The sequence below is a fragment of the Falco peregrinus genome, chromosome 2 (genome assembly GCF_023634155.1).
Source record: "Falco peregrinus isolate bFalPer1 chromosome 2, bFalPer1.pri, whole genome shotgun sequence".
NCBI lineage: Eukaryota > Metazoa > Chordata > Aves > Falconiformes > Falconidae > Falco > Falco peregrinus.
The window spans coordinates 52,761,775-52,777,474 of NC_073722.1; the positions used below are offsets into that span (position 1 = coordinate 52,761,775).

General features: G+C 39.3%; 1 protein-coding gene across 1 annotated transcript in view; it reads right to left on the reverse strand.

The window, feature by feature from the left end:
• CLNK (cytokine dependent hematopoietic cell linker) overlaps window positions 1–15,211 on the reverse strand; it is a 64,035-nt gene extending 48,824 nt beyond the window's left edge. Inside the window, exons 1-2 of the mRNA XM_055795044.1 lie at window positions 15,070–15,211; window positions 10,400–10,448 (exon numbers count right to left, since the gene is read on the reverse strand). Coding sequence (XP_055651019.1) covers window positions 10,400–10,410 — 11 coding nt within the window. The 5' untranslated portion in view covers window positions 10,411–10,448; window positions 15,070–15,211. The remainder of the gene's footprint in view (window positions 1–10,399; window positions 10,449–15,069) is intronic.
• Window positions 15,212–15,700: the final 489 nt, after the last annotated feature.

Consider the following 15,700-nt stretch of genomic DNA (forward strand, 5'->3'; position numbering starts at 1 on the left):
TCATCCATGTTTTCAGTTATCTGCAAGTTATTCCTGTTCACACTCAGAAAAAACCCCACCAAAAACCATTTTCAGGATTTTTTTGCCATTGCTATGGTTTAACCCAGCAGGCAGTTAAACTGCACACAGCAGCTTGCTCACTCCACACCCTGCAGTGGGATGTGGGAAAGAATCAGAATAAAGGTAAAACTTGTGGGTTGACATAAAGACATTTATGTATAATAGGACAGAACAGGAAGGAAAAATAAATTATAAAGGATATACAAAACAAGTGACGTACAATGCAATTGCTCACCACCTGCTGACATCCAGCCAGTCCCTGAGCAGCTGGCTGCCACCCCCTGGCCAACTCCTGCCAGTTTTATTGTTCAGCATGACATCCCATGGTATGGGGTATCCCTTTGGTCAGTTTGGGTCAGCTGCCCTGACTGTGTCCCCTCCCAGCTTCTTGTACACCCCAAGCCCTCTCGCTGGCAGGGCAGCATAAGAAGCTAAGTCCTTGACTTGTTGCTAAGCAGTGCTTACACTAAAACATTATTATTATACTCATCCTAAATTCAAAACACAGTACCATGCCAGTTACCCAGAAGAAAGTTAACTCTATCCCAGCCAAAAACAGGACAGGTGTCTCAGTAAGCTCAACCAATACCTGGATTTTCATTCCAAGTTGGCAAAAAAATGTGTCAGCCCCATAAAGAGTCACTGCAAAACAATCTATTCTTATCCTGAAACCAAACACAACTCATTCACTCAGCCAGCCACAGCTCTTATCCTAGTCTTGACCGATCCAGCAGTAAACCGTGCCTTTTACTACCACTTACCTATCCCATGAGTGGAACTTAGCCTTAACTACACTTGAGTGAAAGCTTCCATAGACCTAACCATGCTACTGCTGTCAGACCCATATCCTAATTCTGTGAAGTTTGTCTGACACAGTTTAAAGCTGTCTCCCCAGTCTAGGTCTTGAGCCTCAGTCCCGATTCTCAACCTTAAAGGTAGCTCAGGGACTCCTGTTAACTTACCCGTCATCACCTACGGTAGGGCCTTGACGGCACTAATAGGCCTCACCCCATCCTGCCCATGGCCCAGGAGCCCCATTTCAGCTCAGCTGGGGACCGTCAGACCCTACCCAATGAACAATATCATAGAAGTTTTAGACCCCAGCTCAGCCATAGCCATGGTTATGTCTGGCCGTGGACCCTGTTGATTCAGACCTCAACACACAAAAGAACTTCCCAGCTTGACTTTGAACCTGTCCAGCAATGACTGGGCTGTGTCTGAACCTGATTACCCTAATCAGGCATGATCATAATCCTGACCAGCTAACTAAATGACTTCCCAGCTTTGTCTTGGCCTTGCCTCACTGCCATGAACTTGTCTGATCTGGACCCTTGGCTGAACCTGGCTACCATCCCTGTGTGTGCCCTGCTTGTCCCGTTGGGGTGGTGTGATGGATCCCCTGCCCCAATGGTTCTATCATCCCCCTTAGCTCCTAGCTTTGCACCCCTTGGGGCAGTTCTTGTCCTAACTCCTCTAGTCCGGTCAAATCCACAGGCATGTTAAATTCAGGTCATGCTCATCTAATTCCCTCATCTTTGCCCCAGATGTTACTGTACCTCAACAAACTATATCCATCTGTCACCTTCAATAATATGTTTTTGCTGGCCCTGTGGGTCTTACTGGCATTTAGCAACATGACCATCTTTTCAGTTCTTACTCTCTGAGAACTTTACACTAACTAGTTCTAGTACTAATTTTAATATAGCCTCAAACAAACATCAGCTCTTTTTCAGTAACAGCAGCAGCAGCCTTCATCTAACCCCAAATGCCTTGCAGAGTCCCATAATAAGCTCTGGCTGCTTTAGTCTCAAACCCCAGTCCTAGATCTGATTGTGTCCCAAATTTAAACAATGCTCCACAATCCCATCTCCACCCCCAACCCATCAGCAACAGGATTCACACTTCTACTGACTGTTTTCATCTCATCACCCAGTTCTTTCCACGCAGCTACAGTGGCTTGACAGAGACTTGTGGATACTTGGCTCTATTTGAGACATTTGTCCAGAGGAACTGCAAAGGAAAACGGTGAGGTCCACCTTGCCCAGTTTATTGGATTCCTTGGAGTGATTAGGTCCCTGTTGTGACTAATTCCATGTTTTTAATAATTTGTCCTGAAATAGCTTCAATTTCTAAAAATGGAACTAGAGTTATATTGCATGAAATAAGGAAAGCAGAATAAAAAAAAACAAAACAGGAAATTCCAATTCTGTGCTAAAAGCATAAGGATTGATACTTGCTAAAGCTTTGCTCTCCCAGCCAGGGTTCCTGTTTTACTTTCCCAGGGGCCAGAGATGGTATAAGCACCTTAAAAATAAAAACTTTTAAGTGCTTCCATGTGAATTGAAAGGTGAAATTTTAAGCATACAATTTTTGAAATATGTTTAGTATGCAAGGGAAAGCAGATGAGAGGGAAATCATGAGTGTGTTCAGTTCAAAACCACAGGAGCATGAGATGCTCTACCAGTTGCTGGAACATTGACCTTAATAAAGCTACAACAACTCTCACAAGCTGGGCTCTGTACCACAGAGCAGGGAGAGCCAAAATGGCTTCGAACTGTGTTTTCCACTCCTCCCTAATGCAGGCTATAGTTGTGTTAGATGTACATAAAATGCTCAGAATGAAGATTTACAATGGAAAAGAATATTGCATTGGGAAAAAATGGGTAACAAGCATGTCTTTGCTGTGACAAAATAAAACAAAACTAATGTTTAGTACCAATGTATTACATTTTTTGCTGGCTCTCCCAATCATGTACCATCTAGAAGAGCATTTTCCAACATCTCATAGCGATGCCTTACTTTAAAAATTTCAACATTAACTGGAAAATCCAACATATTTTAATAATAACAGATGGCTATGAAGTGAATACAGAGCTGTATTTCACTCCTGGGGCTTTGTGGCTATTCAGAAGCCACTTGAGTTACACGCTTATGGTTAATAACATCAGCAGAGCCACTCCAGTTAATTACAGCATTATATTTACTCCATAGCTCTCTATTATGCTTTAAGTTGCAGTAAGTTAAGGGTAAGCATAAAATCCCTCCAAAGACATTGTACTGCCCTTGTTAAAATGACTGAAAAAGCTTCATAGCTGTAGACAAAATGTAAACCCCAGCATGGAACAAGAGAGGCTCTTTAATGTCTCTTGCACAGAGCAGCTTAATTCACAGTAATTCCAGACTGGCCAGATAGCAAACATTGTATTGCTTCTCATCCAGGCTGGTGAAATGGAGTATTGCTTCAAGCCCAGAGGAGGAAGGAAGGAAATGGGAGGTGTAATAAGTACATACAAAGGACTCTTAGGAAACATCGAGCTGTCTCAAGTTTGATTTAGTTTTTCATCCTGATTTCACCCTATTCTCTACATTTTTGTCCTTTTTCAGTTTTATTTCTGAAGGAGAGGAAACATATAAATAAAACCAAATAAATTATAATGCTTTGTTCATCAAATAACTAAGACAAAGTAAAGTTACTTCACTAAGAAAATCTTAAGAGGTTTTTTAAGACTTTTTCTGTCAGTAAGGCTGTAAATTTTTCACTTAGCTTTTTCATTAAAAATAAAAGGGCAAACTCTTAAATGTAGAGTTTCATTTCAGAGGAAATAAACCCCATGCCTAAAACGTGGAACTGACAGCCCCCAAGAAGCCTGTTCTTAAGATACTTTTCGATTCCTCCTACTGGCTCAATACCCCCTGTAGACAATGGACCAGCAGGTAGTTTTCCTTTTGTGTCTCTTGCCCACATCTAGATCCTCTCTTTAGACTCCAAACTCAGGAGAGAAAGAATGGCAGAACTGCATATCTGTGGATCAGGGATAAGATAGGTGGGTTTGTGGATTAATCTAGGACATACTATTTAAAAATATATCATAGAGATCTCTTTTTAAGAAAAAACCAATATTGTAAAATCTATGCTTTTTCCCAGCATGAACCGAGCTTCCCCTGGATGCAGTGTCTCTGTTGTTAGGAGCTTGTTCTCATCCACCTTGCCACCTTTAAAGAGTAGCAAAAGCTTCAGTCTTGCTCTAAGTTCTCCCTTCAAATGCCAAGCTGTGTGCTTAAAGTGTTTTGCTTATTTCTGAACATCATCTGGGGAATAATGCTGTCTCTCCATATAGTAGCACTGGCCTTTTTTGCAATGAACACTGTACTTGGCTAGGTTGTGAAGTCATTCCTCAGTATATTGTATAAATATCTCAGAGGCCTTGATTGATCACAGGAACAGTTCTACCTGACATGCTAATAAAGGCAAATGCTACTTTCAGCACCTTACAAAACTACAGGAGGTATATTTGTAGTCCTTTGGAAAGGAAAGCCTCTGACAAATGTAAATAATTCACAAGTGCTAAAACATCTACTTCATCTAAATAATACTTTAGAGTGTAGCTATACTTAAAATTGCATATTAGTGTTACTGATGACTTCTAATTTATTAAAATGTGTACATTCATAAAACCAGTGCTGCAAAACTTTGAATCATAAAACCTAGTGGGTGTTGAAGCTAGCATCTTATTTCTAGCTCTAGTTTGAGCTGTGGCTCTATGCCTTTGAAGCCCTCACAGCTGGGGTTGAAGCTCCTCTCTGCAGACAAAGAAACCCACTGTCTTAAAACACTGGTTTTAAATTTGCTATAGCTTAGTTGGAACTTGACTTAAAGACTTGCTTCTCAACATAGAGACGCATCTCTGTATCTGCTTCAGAGGTGATACTACAGCATCTGCAGTCTCAGGTGTGGTTAGGAACCCACTCTCATAGCAAAGGTAAGCCATTGGCCTTAAAACAGGTTAAAATTCAGTTTATAGCTATGTTACGGCTAGATGCAAAAATTTGAACCTTTTTCCTATGCAAAATGTCATTTAATCAACTGCAATATTTCTAATGTACCTGTCACGCTCCTATTTGACTGACTTTGCCTGCAGCTCACCATGAATTTTTCCAGAACAAACAGAAAGTAAGCTCTCCAGGTTCAGGCTTCTTGGTTTAAAACAGCAGGACTTTCCCTGCTGAGCTGCCCCTACCTGCGAGCACTTCAAAAGAGCAGTCGCAGCAGGGGACATAGCTGAAACCGAAAGTGGTAGTTTTGTCTAGCACAGGAGGTTTCACAAGTCTTCATCCTCGAGGGCAACTTGTTCATTTAAAAAATACTTTTTTTAAAGAGGTACATTGCACGGCTGTTATAAGACCTTGAAGAGGATAATAGTAGTACTTAATAGTTCTTTCCCTCTGGTCAGCTTTGTAAGAAAATGAAATAAACAGAAAAGAAGATGAGTGCACTGTTCCACAAACTCTGTGTTAACCCGATTTCTATACTGCACTTGCTGGGTGACAGTATGTCAAAGGGTGAACCACAAAGGTTGTTTCTTTGATGTTATTTTATGATGTACAAAGACAGTACCATATCAGACATTATTCTCCTCCATGGTCTTAGTTAAAATTATCAGGAATACTGGGTTATGCCTTTGCTTTTTGGGCTAGCGGACTGACTGTGGCAAGGTTTTGAGAGATTTAGGGAATGCCTTTGTTTAAGGATGAAAGAAACTGTTGACTTTAACACATTTTAAGCTCATGGATTTGCAGGTGTTTATTTCACATTGATTTCTAAGTTAGAATAAATGGCATTGTTTTCCTTATGATAAGAGAGAAAAGCATGTGCATCTCATGTGTTTTATATAGTTTTACTGACTATAACTCTGATAAAACAAGTGCTAAGTGTCTTTATACACATGGGGTTTTTCCACAAATATACTGGTCAGGTCCACAGACATGTGCTTTAGTGCCAGCAGATCTAGGGACTGCAGTAGTTCATTCAGTGATTACTGAATTTCTGTATGTACAGAATGCTGTGCGTCATGTTCCAAATTCATACATTATCATAATTTTTGAATTTTTGCTTTTTTAAACACCTTCAGAATGATAGACTCACATTGGATGATTCCTGCCACTAATCAGTCAGTCTCAAAAAGGTAGTTAAACTAGGATGGAGAGCTGATTAGCTATGTACTTGACATTTTTAAAAGCTATAGCGAAGTATATATCTGATAAACCTGGGAAGACCTCAGGAACTATTCTTAATTTTTTAAATCAAATTTACCCTTTCTTGCTCCTAGGTCCAGTGCTTCATGAAAGTCTAACCCCCTTAAAACATGCATTGTGTGTTTTGTGATAGCTCAGAAAATAGATATTTATGATGTCTTCTCATTAAGCTAAGCTTGAGCACTGATAATTGAAGAAGTCTCCCTTTCCCCATCTGAATAAGAACAAATTCTGGAAGTGGAACACAGGTATCATTCTTCAGACAGGATGACCTGATACTAACTATTATACATACAACTTTTCTTTTACTGTAAAGTTGACCAGAGTTACCTGCCAGAACATGAATTTGTGCTAGGTTATTATGTTAGTGCTCCTACACACCCACAAATTCAACCCCATACCCCATGCGTAAAACCTAACTGCATATCTTTAATTTAGTTACTAGAGGTATTCCAGCCAAGGTGAATCTACTAAAGCTAGTTTTAAACTAAGAGCTGCAAGCCTTGCCTGCACATGGGGGTAAATACTCCGGTAGTTCGTTTTATTGAGCAGTGAGCTGCTATCAGTATGTTACTATCAGCAGTGAGCTAACTAGTTTAAGCTAAGTTAGCTATTTCTTTACAAGATCTAATAGCCACAGGATGTTTCTGCAGTAACTCTTTTCTGGTGGCTGGAGTACCTAAAAATAACCACAACAGAAAATGAAGTAGACACTGAAATTTTCTATGGAGAGAAAATACTTTTTCATAGATGCTTATGATTTCTACTGAGGTGGTAAGCAGAAGCTGCAGGCCCCCTGATCTTTGTGCAAACATTGGGAGGTGATTCTGACTGATGGATCTAAGCTTGAACAAAGGAGTGCCATGGCTTAATAAAAAATCCACACACACACACCCCATCTGCTGCCCCTTTCAAACCATAACCTCTTGCTGCTGCTGAAAATAATGTCTTCTGAAATATGGCTTCTGTTGCAGCCTCTGTGACATGCAAAACTAGAGCCTGTAACTAAGAAAATGCATGGCCTTTCTTATGTTCCCTGTGAATTTCAGTTCTACCCTGCCAACAGATGAAAAAAGTAAAATGTGGTTGTGTCCCTGGGAGAAAACTACTGATTAGCAAAACTCAAAACCTGAAGCAAAATTAGACACTCAACTATTACTGCCCTCTGAACTGCACAGCTCCTACACTAGTCACAGGGTGGATTCCGCCATCCACACATACCCACCCAGCCCAACTCTGGGAATAGCAGGGGTTAAAGTATGTATGGGGTGTGATGACATCCCTTCTAATATGCTGTTAAAAGAGTGGGAAAACAATAGGAAAAAAGAGCTGCAGCATAATAGGATTTGCATATGTGTGTATGATTCATCCTCATAGAGGAGCTGTATCTGGATTAGATAAGCAGACAGTGAAGAAGACTGAAAGCAGGCTGAATAGCCAGGCCAAGAGGGTTGTGATCAGTGGCACAAACTCCAGCTGGAGGCCATTCATTAGTGGTATACCCCAGGGGCTGATATTGGGGCCAATACTGTTTAATATCTTCATTAATGATCCACACAATGTAGTAGAGTACAGCCTCAGCAAATTCTCAGAAGGTACAGGCCTGGGAGGAGTGGCTGATTACAGCAGCTGGGTGTGCTGCCATTCAGAGTGACTTCAATAGGTTGGAGAAATGGGCAGAGAGGAACCTCACGAAGCTCGAGAAAGGGAAATGCAGAGTCTTGCACCTGGGGAGGAACAACTCCATGCACCAGTCTGTTCTGGAGCTGGAAAGCAGCTTGACAGAGAAAGGCTTGGGTGCCCTGGTGGACATCAAGTTGAACATGAGCCAGCAGTATGCCCTCGCAACAAAGGCCAACTGCATCCTGAGCTGCTTTAGGAGGAGTGTTGCCAGAAAGATTAAGGAAGGTGACTCCTCACCACAGGTGAGGCCACACCTTGAGTAGGGAACTTCAGGCTTACTAGTAAAAGACAGACATGGACTTGTTGGAGTGAATTCAGTAAAGGGGCATGAAAATGATGAAGGGACTGAAGCATCTTTTATACAGGACAGCCTGAGAGATTTGGGACTGCTCAGTCCAGAAAACACAAGGCTTGGGGGTGTGTCTTGTACATGTTTATGCATACCTGATGGGAGAGAGTAAAGAGGAAGCCAGGCTCTTCTCAGTGTATGCAGACAGGAGAAAAGTACACACCAAAATACAGGAAATTCCATTTAAATACAAGAAGAAACTTCTTTACTCTGAGTGTGGTCAAACACTGACACAGTTTTCCCAGAGATGTGGGGTCTCTGTCCTTGGAGATATTCAGAACTCAACAGGACACAGCCCTGAGCTACCTGTTCTAGCTGATCCTGCTTGAGCCCGGGGGTTGGACTAGTTGATCTCCAGAGGTTCCTTCCAGCCTCAACCATTCTGTGATTTGTCCACCTATATATTGCAGCAAATTAAAGCTTTCCAACTGTTGAAAATACATTTTCATGTTAGTAATGAGAGGATCTGTTAAAGGAATGGAATTGTCTTTAAAGGAAGGCCCTATATGGTGGCCTCCATCATTTGGGAACACTGTAGGAAACATGGAAAAACCAATGGAGAAGAGGCAATGTGGGAAGAGAGACAAAGGGTAGAGCAGGAGAAATGTACAGGAGAAGGAAGGTAAAACTATGAAAAGTCTGAAACACAAAGATCTAAAACTAAAGACTAGTTTGGGGAGATGTTTCACACTGACAATTTTAGTAATTACTCTCAATTGCCTTAAGGCATGTTTTGAAATAAAAAATACATTCCTGGCAGCATTTGAGTTGCTCCGTTCCTTATAACTTAATTGGTCTGCAACAAAGGGAATAAATTGAGTTAAATTTAGTTGTGAACCAAAATGTTTTGTTTCTCAGTTAATTTTCAGTGCTAAGTATTTCCTTTCTGTGTGCTGTGGATCCTGATGCAGCACATAGCACTTCCAGGAAGCCTGTATGCTGTTAGGTGTTCGCTACAGAAGAGAAGACGGTGGGATTGGTAAGAGTAGTAAATGGACAGTGATTTTGTGATGCTACCCAGAAGCAAAGTCACCCTAAAATGAAGATAGATTGCAGTGGTACAATGCTGCAACATCAGTGTAAGTGTTTTAAGTGAGGTAACCTGAGCAGAAGTTCAGATACTCACTATGGGTAAGAGGCAAGATGTCTCATAGTAGAAGAAAGATGGGTCTCCTTATTAGAGAACTAGATTTCCTATGGGGAAAATATCTCAACAAACACAGAAGCTCCTTTCAGTCTTTGCCTCTCAGTTCTGTCTTAATATTTTTTGCAACAGGCAGAAAAACATTCGGAAAAGTAAGCAAGGGAAAAAAAAAAACGCATAAAAAAGTGAAGAGTTATTGACTTCATCTCCCAGACGAGTTGTTCACTTTGGATGCTTACACAAGATAAATATTTTTAGGGATAATTTATGGCACAATAATAACTTTAAAGTCTGTTTAAAGTCTGTTTATTACCCATGGAAGAACCCGTAGGCTCCAGTTTATTTAAAACATATTAGAACTAGCCACTAATATATGACTCTGGAGCTGCTTTGAAAAAACTTATCTTCAAATATCTCTGTTGAAACAAAACACAGGAGGCAGTGTTTCTCAGTGAAGGACATCAGAACGAGATTCAGAAAGCTTGCATTCCTTGCAAGGATGTGCTACTAAATCTCTATATGATCTTGCCATGCATTGAGTGTATTTTAGCTGGCTTCAAAATCAAGCCTAGACATTGTTGCTTATCCACAATGTTACTACTAAAGGCTCCTACAAGCTAAATCCAGAGCGCTGCAGCTGTTTTTCCCAAGTATCAGAGATCCTTAGGTTTCATTTTCTCTTGAGGTCTTCTCGAGGTTGCATATGTGTAATTTTTTCATGCCTTCACTGCCTCCCTGCATCCCATCAACCCTGGCAGTAGCATTGTATGGCTAGCATCAGGATGATGGGTCTTTAGTCTTCTTTAAAATATCTGAAATGCTCTGATAGAAAGACAGATGAGGTTTATATACTGAATACTAGAGGTAAGTGTAGTGGAATTAAGGACACCTTTCAGAAACCATCCTGGAGGAGTGATTTGAGAACTAGGAGAAGCAGGAGAGGTGGTTTCAGAAAGGAAAAAAGTAGAAGGCAATAACAGATTACCAAAGATGTGGAAAGGTTGTGAGACTGCCATGTAACCTTTAGCACAAGTGTGGCATAATATTAGCATCAATAATCAAATGCAGAGTATACAGCAGAGTATAGCATGCCAAAGAGAGGTTGGCAAACATGCAGATACAATACTTACTCCTTGTTCATGATTCCTGACTCATGAAAATGCAAATCTTCAAAAGAGTCTGTGATGAAAAAGTAAATATATTGTTTATTTAGAGTCTTAAAAATCTAGATGTATGCCTTTGTAGTCCCTTTATTATTTTCTGAGTACTTTTTGCGAAATAGAAAAGAACTTAATTTGAGGTATCTATTCTGAGGAGAAAATGCTTCAATTTTGACAGGAGTTATTCAGTCTGAAGATGTGACAATGACTATGACCAGCACCAGAAAGTGTATACCATAGTCATGTTTTTAAAGGTGGCCTTAATGATATCTCCATTTGTACATGAACAAATTTTCATTTATGCATACATTGTTCTACCATTACAATCTGTGCAGTCAGTAATGGAATTTGTACATATAGACTTGTATTTATGTAAGAATTTGTGAAGTGAGATTTAAGTTTTACAAACAAGCTTAAATTTTTGGAAAGGATCTCTGAAAAATCTAAACAATATGGGTCTGTGAAACTCCTTGGTCACAAATGCGGGAATTAAGATAGATGTATGTATATATATATATACACACACACACACTTGTTAAAACTTCAGTTTTGCAGTTGGAGAAATCTAAAATTCTAAAAGCTGTTTCTGAGTTGTCAGCTATTGTATTGCCAAGGCTTTTAAGCTGGTTATTCCATCAATTTTCCAATTGTCTGCTTGTCTCTGCCTGATATTTCCTAATAGAAGCCGCAGCAGTTGCATAATTTGGACATAAAAATGGAATTTATAACTTTTGCATTTACTCTGTATCACTGTCCACTGCCATTGCTTTCAGCTTAACAGCCATGGTGAGAGTGAAAAATAGCCTTCTTGTCTTCTAAAGTACAGGTACTTGTTAAATGGCAGGGCCTTGCAACTGTGTGTATACCAATTGTTTCTGAGCTTTCTACTATCCTCACCCTATTTCACATTTTCATTTTAAATTGGCCTTAAATTCACAGAAAAAAATTTCTTATGCTTTCTATTTACAGGGGAGTGTGCACATTTAGTTCAGTTTAAAATGTCTTAACCCAATTTTAGCTATAGCTGAGTGATATTGGTTGTGAACCAAAATGTTTTGTTTCTCTACAGTTAATTTTCTCCTGCTTTTTTTGTGTACTGATTATATTTATACAGTGTTTGTGGAATTCTTGGTAGATTTCTATGGCAGATTGCTCTCTATCTGAAATCACAATAGTGTGTTTGTGACAGCAGAAATAGCCAATGATGGCTTGTGGTTTACAGTAAATGGTCACAGCAGAAACAGATGGACATCTGACTGAGAAAATGGGTTCCTTAATTACTTTTTAAAATTAAGACAGGATTAAAATTCTGAAAGATGCACAAGAAACAGTGCTTTTGTCTGAATGACTGCTTTTTAAAAAGCTCATCAGAAGGTGTTGACTTCTTTTACCACGGAACAAGAGAATAAAAACTGTTTTTCCTGCCTTAAATATTGGATGTTATGCTTCAGATACCTGAAAAGAGCTTGATATTCTGAAGAAAGCAACCTGAAAATTGGCTATTGAATGTGAGATATAGGATCAAAAGATCATTTATGAAAAAGTTTGGCCCGCATTTTCTCTGTCAGGGCATTTGCACTTGTTAAACTTGTTTCAAAATATTCAAAGATAACATGATCTAAACTGTAGATTTATAATCATTTCAATGATTACCAGTAACTTGCACTATTACAAATGAGGGGATTATTAGGAATTTAAAAATTACATAGAATTATGTAATAACCTCTCTTTTTGAACATTTCCAAGCATTTTGGTGTAGAATGGAGCTCAAAAGTATAAGGTCTACATTGGAGGAAAAAAGAGAAAACTCACATCAACAAAAATCAAACCATACAATTTTTCCAAGGCTTGCTTGGAGAGTATTGACATTGAAGTTGTAAGTAGAGGGAATGTAAGATGAAGTAGGGCGAGAGCTCCAAACAATTAGCAAATTCAACTGAGAAATATGCTAGGGAGCACCAAGTAGAACTTGGCTGATGTATCATCCAAATCCTATTCAGCCAATTCACAAAAATAACTCTTTATTACTTGTACCTAAACCTAGCTGGAAATCACTCACAGCACAGAAATAAGACTACACAAAGTTCTGCTATACAACTGTAGTGATAAACCACTTTTTTAGCAGTCTACACCTACTGAATTTGGGTGGCTGCCTTTATTGTGGATGTGGGGGCCTTTGGAAATAAAATTCTTGTAATAAATGCAGTTAGTCAAGCTACCAGACATGTCAGCTATTGATTGAGAAAGTTTTGCAATGATTTAGACTAGTAATTTGGCCCAAATCATAAATGTAGAAGTTCCATGGATTAAAAGAGACAATCAACAAACTGTAGCCGTGTGTCTGCCTTTCAGCAGGACCACAAAAGTGGTTTGCAGGCAACCAAAATGCTTTGGTTTTTACGTTTTACAAAACAATGTGTTTTACAGTGCCTTTCTCCCTTTGTCCATCAAACACAGGGACACAGAGACATGAAGCACATTGTGCAGGAGTCAAGGAGAGCATCTGTTTCTTTTGGCTAAAACCCTGCAGTGCAGAGGACCCTTGCCAGGCAAACTGATTTAGAGGCATTTGCCAGTCACGTCCTTGTCCTAAGACCACCATCTTAGTCAAAATAAACAAAAAAAATCTACTCTCCTAGAAGCTAAGCTCTGATGAGGTACTTCCATTCCATTTAAAAAGAAGCAAGGAAAATAAAAGACCCCAGCCACCAACAGTTTGCAAAAAGCATAACTAAGCATAATGAGAAATCGAGAATTAGCTTTTATGTGCTGTCTGAAAAAAATAACTACGTTCAACATATGAAGCACAGTTAAAAAGCCAGCCAAGTACTATTTGCTGAGAACAAAAAACTTTCAAATATTGCTACTTGCATGGAATTTCAAGATGAAAGGGGAAAAGAATTTGAATACTTGTATCCTTGCTTTTGTTTTAGCTGTGTTGCACAAAATGCAGCACATTTCCTGGGGCTTTTACTTTCAGAAGAAGGATGTGCAATGCAAACAGATTCCAGGCCTCTGCAGGAAATTTCATGAGTTGTTTGTCCAAACCTTACAATGGAGCAAACCACAGCAACCTGCAGTATCCTTGGGGTGACCCGGTGTCTTAAAATGCTGAGCAGAGATGTTTCATTTTAGAACTGAGAAGGTCACTGTTGTCACTGTCTGTTCATGTGGATAGTTAGTGCTAGTTTGTTCTATGAAGAACTTGCTAGACAACATGTTCTAGTTAGTACTTTAAGGTTTTATGCCATTGTTATTTGAGTAAGAAGAAAAGCTACAGGTTCTGCAGGGCATTTAATTTTTTCTAAAAAAACCCCAAAACCCAAACCCAACAGAAAACCAAAACAAAACCTACATGGCATTAGTGCGGAAAAAAATGACTTTTTTCCCTAATCAAAAGTGAGTTATCAAGCACTTAAGTGCTTCTGAAAATAGGAGATAAGCTTCTAAATCATTTAGACACCTTTGAAAACCAGATATGAAAATCCAGCCAACAGCATAGCCAGTTTCCTTGTCAGGCACCACTGGAGGAAGAACTGAAGAATTTGGGTTTCAGTTCTGTAAATAATTAATCTGTCTCTCATATCAATTCCTATAAATAGCTAAAAATGTCTACCGGAAGTCAGATCTTCATGCAGAGACTGCAACACTACAGAGGCACGGTGTAAACTTCACACTAATTATCCTTGCTCATTTGGCCGTCTGTATTCTCACAATAAAGTTTAATGGAAATGGATAAAAGTTGCTGCAGACACGACTACATTCCTGGTTCAGAAAATCAGTTGTAAGACTACAGTTAAGCTGCAGGTTGCTTAAGTTGGGCAGCTTAATTTTTATGCTGCCAGTGTCTTGCTCTATCTCCTTTTGAAGTGCTTTGTAGTACCAGGCCAATTTTATTTAGTACAAGAGGGAACAGTGGTAGAAACTGAAACAATTATTTTACCAGCAAGTATAAAGCAGTTGTCAAATGGCACTGTCAAGATTATTTTCAAAGTCTGTCTTCACAACAACAGCAAATAGTCACATGTAGGAGGAAGCACTTATTTATCTGATTGAAATGAATACAATCTGGTTTCACTAATTTGTTTCTGGCAATAATTAGCATGTTGCTCAATTTATTTTAATAGCACACTAATTTGATTCCATCTCTTGCCAGTAATGCAACCAAAAGCTTCATAATAACAAAATATATCTCTAATAGGAGCTGCCAAAGTTTTCTGTAAAGGCAGTTATTTAGGAAATGATTTGCATTGGTTTATTAAGCGTAACTTTACAATGCAGTTCTAATACATTACTTCTACCTGGAAACTTGAATTAGTAATGCAGAAAACACATACAGTGGAATTGGGCAAAAAAGGCCAGTTGCTTGGTAGAGGGTCTATTGATTTGCTTAAAGGAGAAGGGAAGTAAATGGTTTAAAAAGGCAGACACGAGCTTTTGCTGTATGCCATGAGACTGCCCGGGGGGACAGGGTATTTCTCAGACCTGCCTCCCACCAATCCGCATTTCAAGTCATAGTAGATACCTGCTGGAATTAAAGCAGACTGTGGAACACAAAATAACCCCTTGGTTAAAACTCTTTTCTTCAGCAGAAACCTTTTAAAAGCAGAAAAGCACAGGAAGAAACAAGGGCAACTCACAGATGCTTTCCTTCAGGGCATGTGGGTTCAGCACTAGCACAACGCCAAGTTGGTTTCCTCTGTAAAGCAATTTTTGTGTGCTTTTGCTAAATTCTGTGCGAAGCTATCAGGTCAGTGGTAGTGATAAGTTGAAACAGGGCAAGTGGAAGAATATTCTGCAGGTTTTTGATGGTTTCCTGTGGACAGCTACCACGTGCCCAGGCACCAATCAGCACTATTAGCCCTGACCAGTGGATACCCAGCGTTTCCTCTCTATGAATCTGCCTCAAAGCAAGATAAGATAGAGAACATACTCACTCTTGTGTACCTTAACCCATATTCAATGACTCTTGTCTCTGTAGAAATAGGTGTTTCAAATGTTGGCATAGAGAAAATTAATTTCTTTTGTTAGGCTGCTGCTTAATTTTGATGGAGGAAAATAATTACTACTCCTGATTTTAAATTTTCTCATCTTCTCAAGCTTTTCCAAGAGCTTATAAATTATTTTAAGTTATGTTTAACTATTTTCATTATCTCTTTCTCAAAAGAAATTAATATTTCTGGAACAATGTGCTTATTCTTACACTATGGTTTCAAGGGATTTCAGTAGATTTTTGTACCTATGTATAGGACTACTGTGTAGAACATGAAG